Raw genomic sequence first — 13,285 nt, 5'->3', positions numbered from 1 at the left:
CTTTTAATGGTGTCTGATGCTTCTTTCATTCTCTGCTTTGTTTCTTGTGTTGAACATTAAAGCAGCCGAACCAACACATAAAACCTACGAGGACACTTTGGATCATCAGAGAGATTTAATCAATAAGGCAATTCAAAGTGCTTAAAACATGAAATGCTTCCTTCCTTCCATCTGTCCTTCCTCTCTCCTTCTCACTTTCTTTCTTTCTTCTCTCTTTCCTCCCTTCCTTCTTTCCTTCCTCTATCCCACTTTCTTCCTTCTGTTGTTCCTCCCTCCCTCCTACCTTCCTTCCTTCCTTACTTCTTTCCTCCGTCCTTCCTACCTCCCTTCTTTATTTCCTTTCCTCCCTTCCTTCTTTCCTTCCTCCATCCCACTTTCTTCCTTCTGTCGTTCCTCCCTCCCTCCTACCTTCCTTCCTTCCTTACTTCTTTCCTCCCTCCTTTCCTTCCTTCTTCCTCTCTTCCTTCCTTGACTTGAACACAACAGGAGGGTTAAGATATGGTTTCAAACTTATTAACATTCATTTGTCTGTAAACTGTATAAAAGCAGAGAGCAGTGGAACGACTCCAGAGGTTAGAGTGAAGTCACTGGATGTAGTTTGTGTCAAAGTGATGAAAAGCTTCACCTGAAAAGCTGCTTTTAACATTAACTGTGAATAAAGATCATATTACACATTCTCTCTCTTCGTTTACAGTTTAACCCTCGTGTCGTCCTCCCGGGTCAAATTGAACCCCTTCCTTCTTTCTTCCCTTCTTCCCTTCCTTCCTTCCTTCCTTCCTCCCTTCCTTCCTTCTGTTCTTCTTTCCTTTCTTCTGTCCTTGCTTCTTTTCTCCCTCCCACCTACCTACTTTCCTTCCTTCCCACCCTCCTCCTTCCTTCTTTCCTCTCTCCTACCTTCCTTCCTTCCCTCCTTCCTCCCTCCCTCCTTTCCTTCCTTCTTTCCTCTCTCCTACCTTCCTTCCTTCCCTCCTTCCTCCCTCCCTCCTTTCCTTCCTTCTGTTCTTCTTTCCTTCCCTCCTTTCTTCTGTCCTTGCTTCTTTTCTCCCTCCCACCTACCTACCTACCTTCCTTCCTTCCCACCCTCCCTCCTTCCTTCTTTCCTCTCTCCTACCTTCCTTCCTCCCTCCCTCCTTTCCTGCCTTCCTTCCTCCTTTCCTTCCTTCCTCCTCCCTCCTTTCCTTCTTTCCTTCCTTCCTCCCTCCTTTCCTTCCTTCTTCTTCTTCCTAACTTTCTTCCTTGACTCAAGGACGACAGGAGGGTTAAATATGAAAACTGATATTTCCTCCTGCTCTCAAACATCTCAATAATCAGTCTGATTGTTCCCTTTAAATTCAGTGTGACCACAAACTAATGAACAGATCTGTAACCCAGATACACGAAGAATGGCAACTTCTGTTCTCTCTTGTGTTTTTTTGCTGTTTTATATCCAACAGCTGCTAAAAATATGAGACAGGAAATGAGAGGATGAATCTGTGGTGACGGTTTCAGAGTGAAACCCTGAAATTATGAAGGATTAGTTCATCCTGCGGTTCAGAAACCCTCCGTGTGGTTCTGCAGAGGCTCTTGTTCTTTAGAGTGTGATCAGCTCGGTGTTTCCCTCCGTCAGCAGCATCAGAGGCGTCCACACACACACACACACACACACACACACACACACACACACACACACACCGGAGGAGGAGCAGGGAGAGTCCACACGGTCACTGAACGCCTTTGTGTCCACAGACTCCTCCGGGCTCTGCAGCGGGGAGAAGCTGCAAACCTCCCCGGACAGCAGGAGGGGAAACTCGGCTTGAGCAGGCACCACGCCCCGCTGCAGGAGGAGGAGGATCCGAGACGGTTGTTCGAAAAGAGGAGGGTCCGCTTAGTGTGAGGAGAGGAGGAAGGAAACTTGAAGCAACAGACAGAATAAAAGAGGAGGAGGAGGGAAGGGGCGTTTTTGTGTCTGGAAAAGAAAGAAGTGCATCTGCAGACAGCTGATCGATCAGATTCAGTAGATCCGGATCTAATGGAGTCCAGAGAAGCCGCAGAGTCACTGACATCCTCCGGGGATCGGTGTTCACAGCTCGGCTCAGCAGCTGCAGATATGTCGCCGCAGATCAGCGCAGAAAACTGTTTCCAGCTGCTCACAAAAGCCAAGAGAGAAGGCGAGGCGGGCGTGAGGGAGCGCGTGTACGACTACATGAGCGCGCACTACCTGCAGGTGCTGCGGGCTCCCGGTGTGTACGGTAGACTGACCGCTGGGGAGAGGGAGCTCATCCTGGCCCGGAGGATGGAGGGGAGGAAGGTGCTGGCAGTGGCCGAGAGCAGTGAGGTGTCTGACCGGCGGGAGGACACCGACCGGGAGGACAGCGACCAGAAAGGGGAGGACACCAACCGGGATGACACGAACCACCGGCGGGAGGACACCAACCGGGAGGACACCAGCCGGGATGACATCAACCGGGATGACACCAACCACCGGCGGGTGTTCTACCTCCACCCGGACAGCCGGCGGTGGGAGGTGCTGACCACCCTACCGGAGGAAGTCCCCACTAAAGGCTCCAGCATGTGCACCATGTACAACTACCTGTTCGTGGCGGGGGGGCTGCGGGGGGACCGGGTGTCTGACCGGGTGTTCTGCTTCAATCCGGTAACCGGAGCCTGGACTCAGACCCGCCGGCTGACCCAGCCCCGGTGCCAGCTGCAGCTCGTGTCTATGGACGGTCACCTGTACGCCATCGGGGGGGAGTGTCTGTTCACGGTGGAGAGGTACGACCCGCGCACGGACAGGTGGGCTCCGGTGGCCCCGCTGCCTAAAGGCTCGTTCGCTGTTGCGCACGAGGCGACGTCATGTGGCGGGGAGCTGTTCGTGTCCGGTGGTTCGCTCTTCTACCGGCTGCTCCGCTACGACTCCCGCCGGGATGAGTGGGAGGAGTGTCCGTTTAACGAGAGCCGGCGGCGGTCCACCGACATGGTGGCGCACCGCAGCCTCGTGTACCGGTTCGACGTGGACCGGGAGCGCGCGGGGGTGAGTGTGTACAAATACAACACGGTGGTGAAGGTGTGGCACGGTGGCGCGTGCTACCCGCTCCACAACCCTCTGCCGTTCCGGTGCGCGGTGCTCGGGGACCGGATCTACTGCGTCAACCGGAACCAGACGCTGCAGTTTGAGGTCCGGGAGGAGCGCGAGGGCTTCCTACCGGAGGTCCTGCCCTCCCCTACCGAGACCAGAGGAGCCCTGGTACCGTTCGTCCTCTCTCTGAACCGGGACCAGTGATTTATCCCGGTGCAGCTCTCCGTTAACCGGGACAGTCAGCGCGGTGCCTTCATCACTTGTTGCTGCATGAAAATCAGATTCATGAACAAACTGATTTTATTGAAGCTGCAGGTTTGAATCCAGCTGTTGAGCAGATGTGATTGAATGTTACTGAAAACGTTTGATGCAGTTTTTTTTTGTATCCAGAGGCTGAAAGTTTGTTGGAAGTTTAAACCAGAACCAGTTTTATTAAGATCACAAATGATCGATCTCAAAATCCTCCACATAAGAAAAGAGCCGTCAGATTTATCAAAATAAATCAAACTGAATTTAATCTGGAAACAAACGAGACAGAAAAGAAGAAACCTGCATCATAAAATCTGCAAAAGGTCAAATTCAAATGTCAAGAATTCATTTTAATCACAAAACCTGAAAAATAACCGCATGAAAACTCAATAATCATACAAATAACATCGCTTATATTATGAATATATAAATATAAATTAATCGCTGCTTTTAAGAATTTAAAGTGCTCCGAAAAAAAACCTTCATTCTGCTGAAGAAGACCATGTGACCCGGTCAAAAGCTCCTGAACAGCTTCTTAACCCTTAAACAGACAACGTGCACCAGGAGATAAAGACTCTTTAACCTTCCTGTTGTCCTCCCGGGTCCTTCCTCTGTCCTTCCTTCCTTCCTTCCTTCCTTCATCTGTCCTTCCTTCCTTCCGTCCTTCCTTCCTCAGATCTAAGTTCAGCTGTTAGGGTAAATGTTCCCTCCTTCTGTCCTTTCTTCCTTCCTTCATCTGTCCTTCCTTTCTTTCTTCCTCTCCCCCCCTCCCTTTCATTCCTTCTCCCTTCCTCCCTCCTTTCCTTCCTTCTTCCTCCCTCCTTCCTTTCCTTCCTTCTTCCTCCCTTCCTTCTCTTCCTCCCTCCTTTCCTTCCTTCTTCCCTCCTTTCCTTCCTCCCTTCTTCCTTTCCTTCCTTCTTCCCTCCTTTCCTTCCTTCCTTCCTTCTTCCCTCCTTTCCTTCCTTCCTTCCTTCCTTCCTTCCTTCCTTCTTTCCTTCCTTCCTTACTTACTTTAGGTGCAAATGACATAACTAGTAAGGATTTTTTACATCTAATTTTCCACTCCTGCCTGTTTAAGGGTTAATAAACGCTTTCTTTAACAACATAAAAAAAAATGATGTGTAACATTAAAAAGCACGTTAAAAAAAAAAATCAACACTCATTAAATCATTAAAACAACGTTAAACTCTGGAAACTTAAACGTGGCCATTTACTGTCTTTCTCCTGAGCTTTCAGTCACAGCTCGTGGTCTTCCTCAGCTGATGGAGTTTTCTCTGTTTGTTAAAAAATATCATAAAAACAACAATAATAATAATAATTACCGTAGATGTTATTAAACGTGTTTCTGTATCTGCTCACCTGTACAGATCCAACAGGTGAGTGATTGACAGGTGGGGGGGGGGGGGGGGGGCGGGGCTATAAACATACCTGAGAGCTGAGTTCAGACTGTTAAAGCTGCTGTTTCTTTACTCTGTGCAGTAAACTCCACCCGGCTGGGCCTCCTCCTCAAACACTTAAAACAAACACACCCACCTAGTTCAGGTATTTTTTGGCCCCGCCCCCTTCCAGTCTGACGCCTCATTAGCATAAAAAAGAGCAAAAAGTTATGAGAGAGAGGGTCAAAGGTCATCCTGCAATATCTTATGTTATAATTATTAATGTATTTTTTATTCATATTTTATAAGCTTTTTAATTGTGGGGCACTTTTTGATACTTTCTTATTCATTTTTTTTTTTTTAGTATTTTATGAATGGAGGTATGTGTGTGTGTAAAATAAGAAATCAAACCTCATCCACAGGTGCTCATCGTGTGTCAGCAGCGCCACCATGTGGTCAGTTATGAAGGGCTTCATGTTTAAACCTCCTGTTTTACAAATATAACCCAGACGTTACCAAACTATGATTCATTGATTATCTGAATGGATGAACGGATTAATATGAAGCACTTTTTGTTCTTTAGTAAAACTTTGTCACTTTGTTTGGAGCAGAGCTGCAAATAATCATTATTGATTAATTATTATAAAATACTGAGAAACGTCTCAAGCTGTTTTAACCCTTTACATCCTGACTCATAATTAGTCTCTACACTAATTCACATTCATAAATTATCCATCAGTTTGATTCTTTAATAGTAAAAACACATTCATTATCACTGTTTTATGGTCCAGGGGGACATTTGATAGAATATGATGAATACAACATGTTTTAATGCTGATTTTTAATAATTTCTTCAGGTCAAACTTATATTTAAACATATATCAGCTGCACAAAAATAGAAACAAAATGATGCATTTTATTTCTATTTTTGTAAACTGTGGCTCACATTAGGAAAAGTCAAATAATAAATATATATATATAATAAATGTGTATATGATGTTTTTACACTAAAATGTGAAAATGGGTCAAATTGAACACACACACACTCACACAGACACACTCACACACACGTACACACACTCTCACACACAGACACGCACACACACACACACACACACAGACACGCACACACACTCACTCACACACACAGACACACACACACACACACTCATACACACACACAGACACACACACAGACACATACACACACAGACACACACACATCACGCAGACACACTCACACACAGACACACGCACACACACACAGACACACACACACAGACACTCTCACACACACAGACACACACTCTCACACGCACACACTCACACACACGTACACACACTCTCACACACGCACACACACACACTCACACACAGACACGCACACACACACACACAGACACACACTCACTCACACACACACACACAGACACACACAGACACTCACACACACACACACACACACACACACACACACACACACACTCATAAAGAACCAGGAATTGTCTAAAACAATGATTCAATTATTAAAATAGTTGAGAATGTATTTCCTGTAGATGGATTAATGGATGTTTGCAGCTCTGCAGGTCGCTGTGTTTTAATCCTTCAGATGATAAATGTGCCTTTAAAGGTGTCAAACATCTTAATAAATGTTGCTGTTCATTTAAAATATAATACTTCTTTTAATGTTTTTCATGTGTTGAATATGAATGTTTGCTCTCATGTTGCTGCAGAGGTTTTAATATGCAGCGTGATGATGAAACTATGATGATCAATAAATGATGCTTCCAGTCTGACAAGGTTATTCATTTATTTATTTATTAGGGCTGTCAAACGATTAATTTTTTTAATCACGATTAATCGCAGAGTTTCCATAGTTAATCACGATTAATGGCGTTATGAACTGCATGTTTAAAATCCTGTTATTTTCTATTTGAAGGCAGTTTTAAGCCCATAATGTAAAGCATTTCTTACCAGAGTGTCTTAACTGGGAATCAATCACGGCTCTGCTGCGACTCCCACACTCCAAAATGGTCCTTTGGTGGAGCTGAGGCTGGCTTGGCTGCACCTGGGTGTTTAGCGTGGAGGTGCTAACTCAAACTCCACGTACTCCGGTGGTAGTTAAACTCCGTTTGACACAGGTTGCATTTTACTTTTGACTTGTCAACTGAAGCGTCTGGAAGTGTTTTAAAGTTAAACAAGCCGTTCAAAAGTCCAGTAGCTCTCTTACTTTCCATCAGCGCGGTAGGTTTACTGCAGGAGGCCACTTCAAAGCATAGCGCTACAGCTAGAGGAGCCGTCTACGGGGGAGTAGAAGGGACAAAAAGGCTTGCAACATTAAAATGCCATTAAAAAAAACGCGTTATGGATTGTATTAATCTAATCACGATTAACGCATTGTCGCTGACAGCCCTATTATTTATTACCCCTCCAATTTGATTGTTTATAAATAGGGTTGCAAAATTCCGGGAATTTTCAAACTTGGAAACTTTCCATGGGAATAAACTGGGAATTTACTAAACTGAAGGTATGTTCTTATTAGGGAACTTAAATATAGTTGTGTAAAATAATATTTTAGCATAATCCTGACTAAAACAACCAGATATCATGCAGTACTGTTGAATATCTTTGCTATCACATGCTCACATAGCACACTGTTTACTGCAGGGCTACTGAGACCACGCCCCCTACATGCACTGAGCATTCCTCCATCACATGCACAGATGATTTCTACAATTCTGGACCACACTTTTGAGCCCAGAGCACACAACTTGAAACCAGACTTCTGAGCCTGTGGTTTTGATGACATTATATGGTAATATATTTAGGGATATTTTGCTAAGTGCTATATTTAGCCTTATGGTGGAAAAAATAAAACTGGTCAAAACCAAATAAACCACAATTTATACAGCAAATATCACTTTAACAGACAGGAGTGGAACTTTGATGTTACTAGTTATATCATTTGCACCTCAGTAAATAACAATAACAAATAGTTTTAAAAACATCTTGTAATAATTTGGATTTTATGAGTTGTATCTCCACCAGGATACATTGGACACATCCCCCTCAGGGATGTGTAGCTTCACAGACACATTGTTGTATTTTTTCAGAGTTGTGTGTGAAACCATTAAGAATAATAACATTTAGTTGTTTTTTTAATATTAAATTACAAATAATTGTATACTTTAATATAACTTCAACAGCTCAGGGACATCAAGCGACATTGTGCACCTTTTTTATCGTCAACTTAAAATAATGTTTTTTAATGAAGGGGTGGACTTTTTTATCCAATTAATCAATCAAATGATGATACCTTTCCACTAAATTACCCTCAGTTGCCATAAATTCCCATAAATTCCCATTTAATTCCCATAATTCCCATGGAAAGTTTCCAATTTGGAATATTTCCAAAATTCCCCAGCTTAACTTCCCATGGAAATTTACCGGAAACTTTCCACCCCTTTGCAACCCTATTTATAAATCATAAGGTACAAATTATCCTCAAATCCTGTCGATATGTCTAACAGGTCACATATGAATCAGCTACACACAAAACATATGCATTTTATTTCCATGTTTGTAAACTTTGGGTCACATCAGGAAAAGTCTGATTAACAGAAACGTGTAGCTATATGATGTTACAGCTGTCAGACATAAAGACCCTGAACAGCATAGGAAGGGTTTAAAGTAGATTTCGACATAAAAACTCGATCACGTCCCTTCAGAAGCTTCTCAGCAGCTGAAACCGTGATTCAGCATATTTCAGTGTGACTGCTGCAGAGAAGAGAGCAAGAAACACTGAGTCACTGACAGAGAGACGCTGACACTGCAGATCCTGCATCCTGCACACTGATCAATACCTACACACTGATCAATACCTGCAGCCTGATCAATACCTGCACACTGATCAATACCTGCAGCCTGATCAATACCTGCTGCCCGATCAATACCTGCACACTGATCAATACCTGTACACTGATCAATACCTGCACACTGATCAATACCTACACACTGATCAATACCTGCAGCCTGATCAATACCTGCACACTGATCAATACCTGTACACTGATCAATACCTGCAGCCTGATCAATACCTACACACTGATCAATACCTGTACACTGATCAATACCTACACACTGATCAATACCTACACACTGATCAATATCTACACACTGATCAATACCTGCACACTGATCAATACCTGCAGTCTGATCAATACCTACACACTGATCAATACCTGCAGCCTGATCATACACACGCACACACACACACACACACTCACACTGATCAATACCTACACACTGATCATACACACACACACACACACACACACACACACACTGATCAATACCTCAATACCTCAATACCACACACACACACACACATACACACACACACTCACACTGATCAATACCTACACACTGATCATACACACACACACACACACACACACACACACACACACACTGATCAATACCTGCCCACTGATCACACACACACACACATACACACACACACACACACACACACACACACTGATCAATACCTCAATACCACACACACACACTGATCAATACCTCAATACCACACACACACACACAGACATACACACTCTCTCTCTCACACACACTCACACACACACACACACACAGACACACGCACACACACACACACAGACACACACAGACACACACACACACACACACACACACACAGAGCAGCAGCAGAAGAGAAATGTCGCCATCTAGTGGAGGAAACTCAGCTTCACATCAGACTTTATAACGAAGCAGTTTAATGTCTTGAACCCCCCCCCCACACACACACACACGCACACACACAAACACACACAAACACACACACACACACACACAAACACATATTTTTGATATATATATTATATATTTATATATTTATATATAAAGTCTGCTCCAGGATGTGAAAACAAAGAAATGGACATTAAAGATTAAATCTGATATGGATGAATAAAAGTTAATGTTTGACTTTATCTCCACGTATTTATTCCAAAGGTCAAAGCTCGGCGCTGTGAGGATCGTATTTCTTCTGGTTAAAGTCAGAGTTGAGACTTTCTGTGAATCAGCGACTCCTGAAATCTTCCTGCTGTGGTTTCATGTTTGTTCTAAAGGTATTTAATCTGAAGCTAACGTAACTAACAGGTTTCATCGTGTTTGTTCTAAAGGTATTTAATCTGAAGCTAACGTAGCTAACAGGTTTCATGTTTGTTCTAAAGGTATTTAATCCGAAGCTAACGTAACTAGCAGGTTTAATCGTGTTTGTTCTGAAGGTATTTAATCTGAAGCTAACGTAACTAGCAGGTTTAATCGTTTGTTCTAAAGGTATTTAATCCGAAGCTAACGTAACTAACAGGTTTCATCGTGTTTGTTCTAAAGGTATTTAATCTGAAGCTAACGTAACTAGCAGGTTTAATCGTGTTTGTTCTAAAGGTATTTAATCTGAAGCTAACGTAACTAGCAGGTTTCATCGTGTTTGCTCTAAAGGTGTTTAATCTAAAGCTAACGTAACTAACAGGTTTAATCGTGTTTGTTCTAAAGGTGTTTAATCTGAAGCTAACGTGACTAGCAGGTTTAATCGTGTTTGTTCTAAAGGTGTTTAATCTGAAGCTAACGTGACTAGCAGGTTTAATCGTGTTTGTTCTAAAGGTGTTTAATCTGAAGCTAACGTAACTAGCAGGTTTAATCATGTTTGTTCTAAAGGTGTTTAATCTGAAGCTAACGTAACTAGCAGGTTTAATCGTGTTTGTTCTAAAGGTATTTAATCCGAAGCTAACGTAACTAGCAGGTTTAATCGTGTTTGTGTTAGCAGTAGATTTATTATGTTGCTTTGTTGAATACTGGTGGAAGCTTCATTCATCCTCTGACTGTTATTAGCTTTGTTAACGAGACGCTAATGTGAGTGAAAACAGAGTTACTGTCCATAAAAGAACAAACATAGAAGTACAAATATGTGAATGTACAACATACAGAGTGTGTGTGTGTGTGTGTGTGTGTGTGTGTGTGTGTGTGTGTGTGTGTGTATGTGTGTGTGCAGAGTAGAGAAATAATATAATTATAGTTTCAGATCCATTTAGTCTCTAGAAATAAAACCTGAACTCTTCGCATGTTGTTGTTTATGTCTCATAGTGTGAAAGTGCTGCAGAGCTCCACTCAGGTTCTGATCAGACCTGTGAGCCTTGTTATGTCTCAGAATAATGAGCTGATTCTCAGAGCAGTGAGGGATGAGAGACAATCCATAAAACTGACAAATGAGCTGTGAAGAAGAATCACAGCAACATGAGAACATCAGAGATCAGATCAGACTTTATCATTCTCAGATAGATGTGATCATCTTCCAGCTGTTCTGTGTTTTCTCTACAGATGAAGGTAGAAAGTCTCTGTGAGATGATGTGGATGTGAATCCAGCAGCATCTGTCCTGGTAACATGACGAGCTGCTGCTGCTGCTGCTTGCTCTGACTGGATATAGTAGAATTGGAAGAAGAGGAACACTTCAAATGTTGAAGAGCTTTTCAAAGTCTGTTTAATAGAAGTGAAAAGTGATCTGATCCCCAAAGAACCAGCAACAGGAAGTGTTTCCCTCTAGTCCTCAAACTATCCAAAAGCTTCATGCAGAACCATCTTCATTGTGTTCTCCTAAACCTCTGTAATATATAAAGCTTTATGTTAGATTTGACTTTCTGTATCATATTTAAACTGTTCAAGACTCGTACGACGGCTCTGAAGAACACGTGCTTCTTGCATGAGGCTCATTGTGAGCTTTGTGAAAGTGATTTGTTGGATACGACACTGCAGCTCAAAGTGTCAGATGAGTGTATTTAGTATTGGAGTGAATGAGCTGCTTTCCTCCAGTCAGAGCTGTGTGTGTTTGTCATGTGACTGAGAGGAATGAATAATGAATAATGTATTGTTCTGTTTGTGTGAAGGTGTTTCTCTGCTATGGATCAGAGTGAGGACAGAGTGGAGGGAGTCCCTCCCTCTAAAAGCTCTCTGTGTGGGGAACATGACAGCCAGACCAAAGCTCAGAGGTGAGATGAGGATCTCTAACTGTCCATCACTGTTCTCCACTCACATCACTCCACCATCATTATTCACACTCAAAGCTCTGTGTGTGTTGTGTTGAAGGACAAAGAAGCAGCACAGACCAGACTCTGCTGGACTCAGTCGGCCGTCTGTCAAGAATCTGCGGTCGATGTTTGAACCTAAGAAGTTCAGTGATGAACATAAATCAGCTGATCAGAGGTAAGAATGTAAAATCTTTGTTTCTGTTAGTTTCCATCACACCTCAGAAAATTTTGGCAGTTTTCTGCTTACTGATGTCACTGTGGTCCCACATTTCAGGGATTAATTTAATTAGCTCAGGAGGATCTCTAACTGTCCATCACTGTTCTCCACTCACATCACTCCACCATCATTATTCACACTCAAAGCTCTGTGTGTGTTGTGTTGAAGGATAAAGAAGCAGCACAGACCAGACTCTGATGAACCTGAACCCAGCTGTGTGTCCATGAAGAGTGACCAGTCCATGGGGAAACGTATTTATTTTAAATCTGGACAACCAGCTGATGGAAGGTAAGAATGTAAAGTTGTAAAGACTGAGCAGACTTCTCATTTCTTTTAAGATGCAGCATTGGTCCCTGGCTGGATTTGAACCAGGGACGCTGTGATTACGTGGTATGCTCTCTAACACTCAACCACCAGGACTTTTCATTTCTATCCAACATGCACATTTATCAGAACGGTTGTTGTTTCAGGATCCAGCAGAGACCAAACTATCCTAGACCTGAACCTGAACCCAGCTGTGTGTCCATGAAGAGTGACCAGTCCATGGGGAAACCTATTAATTTTAAATCTGGACAACCAGCTGATAGAAGGTAAGAATGTAAAGTTGTAAAGACTGAACAGATTTTCCTGATCAGATGTAAACTGTAACTGACAGTAAACGTTATGCTAGACATGAACTGGTTTTTATGACGTCCGACCTCGTCAGTGAAAAGTCGGCCGTCATAGAGACGGAGGAGACGTGATCATCATTTAAATATGGAGATAACACATCACATGTTCACACAGTCTCTCCTGGAACACATTCATGCTGTTTCATTCAGTTGTTCATATGAAAAGTGACATGATTTATTTATTTATTTATACATTACAGACATAAAAACATGTTAAAGTGAAAACACTTATTTCCAACATGTTAAAAGACAAAATACAAGACAAACAACATGAAACTGAATCAGCACAAATGAAATCACATAATAAACACAAACAGGGCCGGCCCAAGCCTCCATGGGGCCCTAAGCAAAATTTGATTTTGGGGCCCTCTATTACTGCCAATAATAATGATTATTGATCATTCATACACCTACTATAAACGTATTCTACTTATTCTACTCCGTCATTACGAATACACTTGTAAAACTAAATGTGAAAACTTTTTGTTGTAGTTAGATTGTAATCAACAGTGATTAATGCAATGGAAGCAGACACCAAGATTTGCAAACTTACAGAAAAATCTTTCAATTAATATTTGGCTAAGTCAGCAGCTCCCCCTACTGGCCACACAGAGAA

The 13,285-nt window shown here is 42.7% G+C and overlaps 1 protein-coding gene across 1 annotated transcript; it reads left to right on the top strand.

Annotated features, from left to right (window-relative positions):
• Window positions 1–2,008: 2,008 nt before the first annotated feature.
• Window positions 2,009–3,259, top strand: LOC128377456 (kelch repeat and BTB domain-containing protein 11-like). Its single transcript, XM_053337408.1, has one exon. The coding sequence runs from the start codon at window positions 2,009–2,011 to the stop codon at window positions 3,257–3,259; it is 1,251 nt and encodes a 416-aa protein (XP_053193383.1).
• Window positions 3,260–13,285: the final 10,026 nt, after the last annotated feature.

The sequence above is a fragment of the Scomber japonicus genome, chromosome 17 (genome assembly GCF_027409825.1).
Source record: "Scomber japonicus isolate fScoJap1 chromosome 17, fScoJap1.pri, whole genome shotgun sequence".
Lineage (NCBI taxonomy): Eukaryota > Metazoa > Chordata > Actinopteri > Scombriformes > Scombridae > Scomber > Scomber japonicus.
Note: the sequence above shows the minus strand (reverse complement) of the source record. Positions and strands in the feature narration are given on the sequence as shown.

Excerpts from the sequence above, each read along its gene's own strand:
- LOC128377456 (XM_053337408.1), top strand. The coding sequence starts at position 2,009 with ATGGAGTCCAGAGAAGCCGCAGAGTCACTGACATCCTCCGGGGATCGG.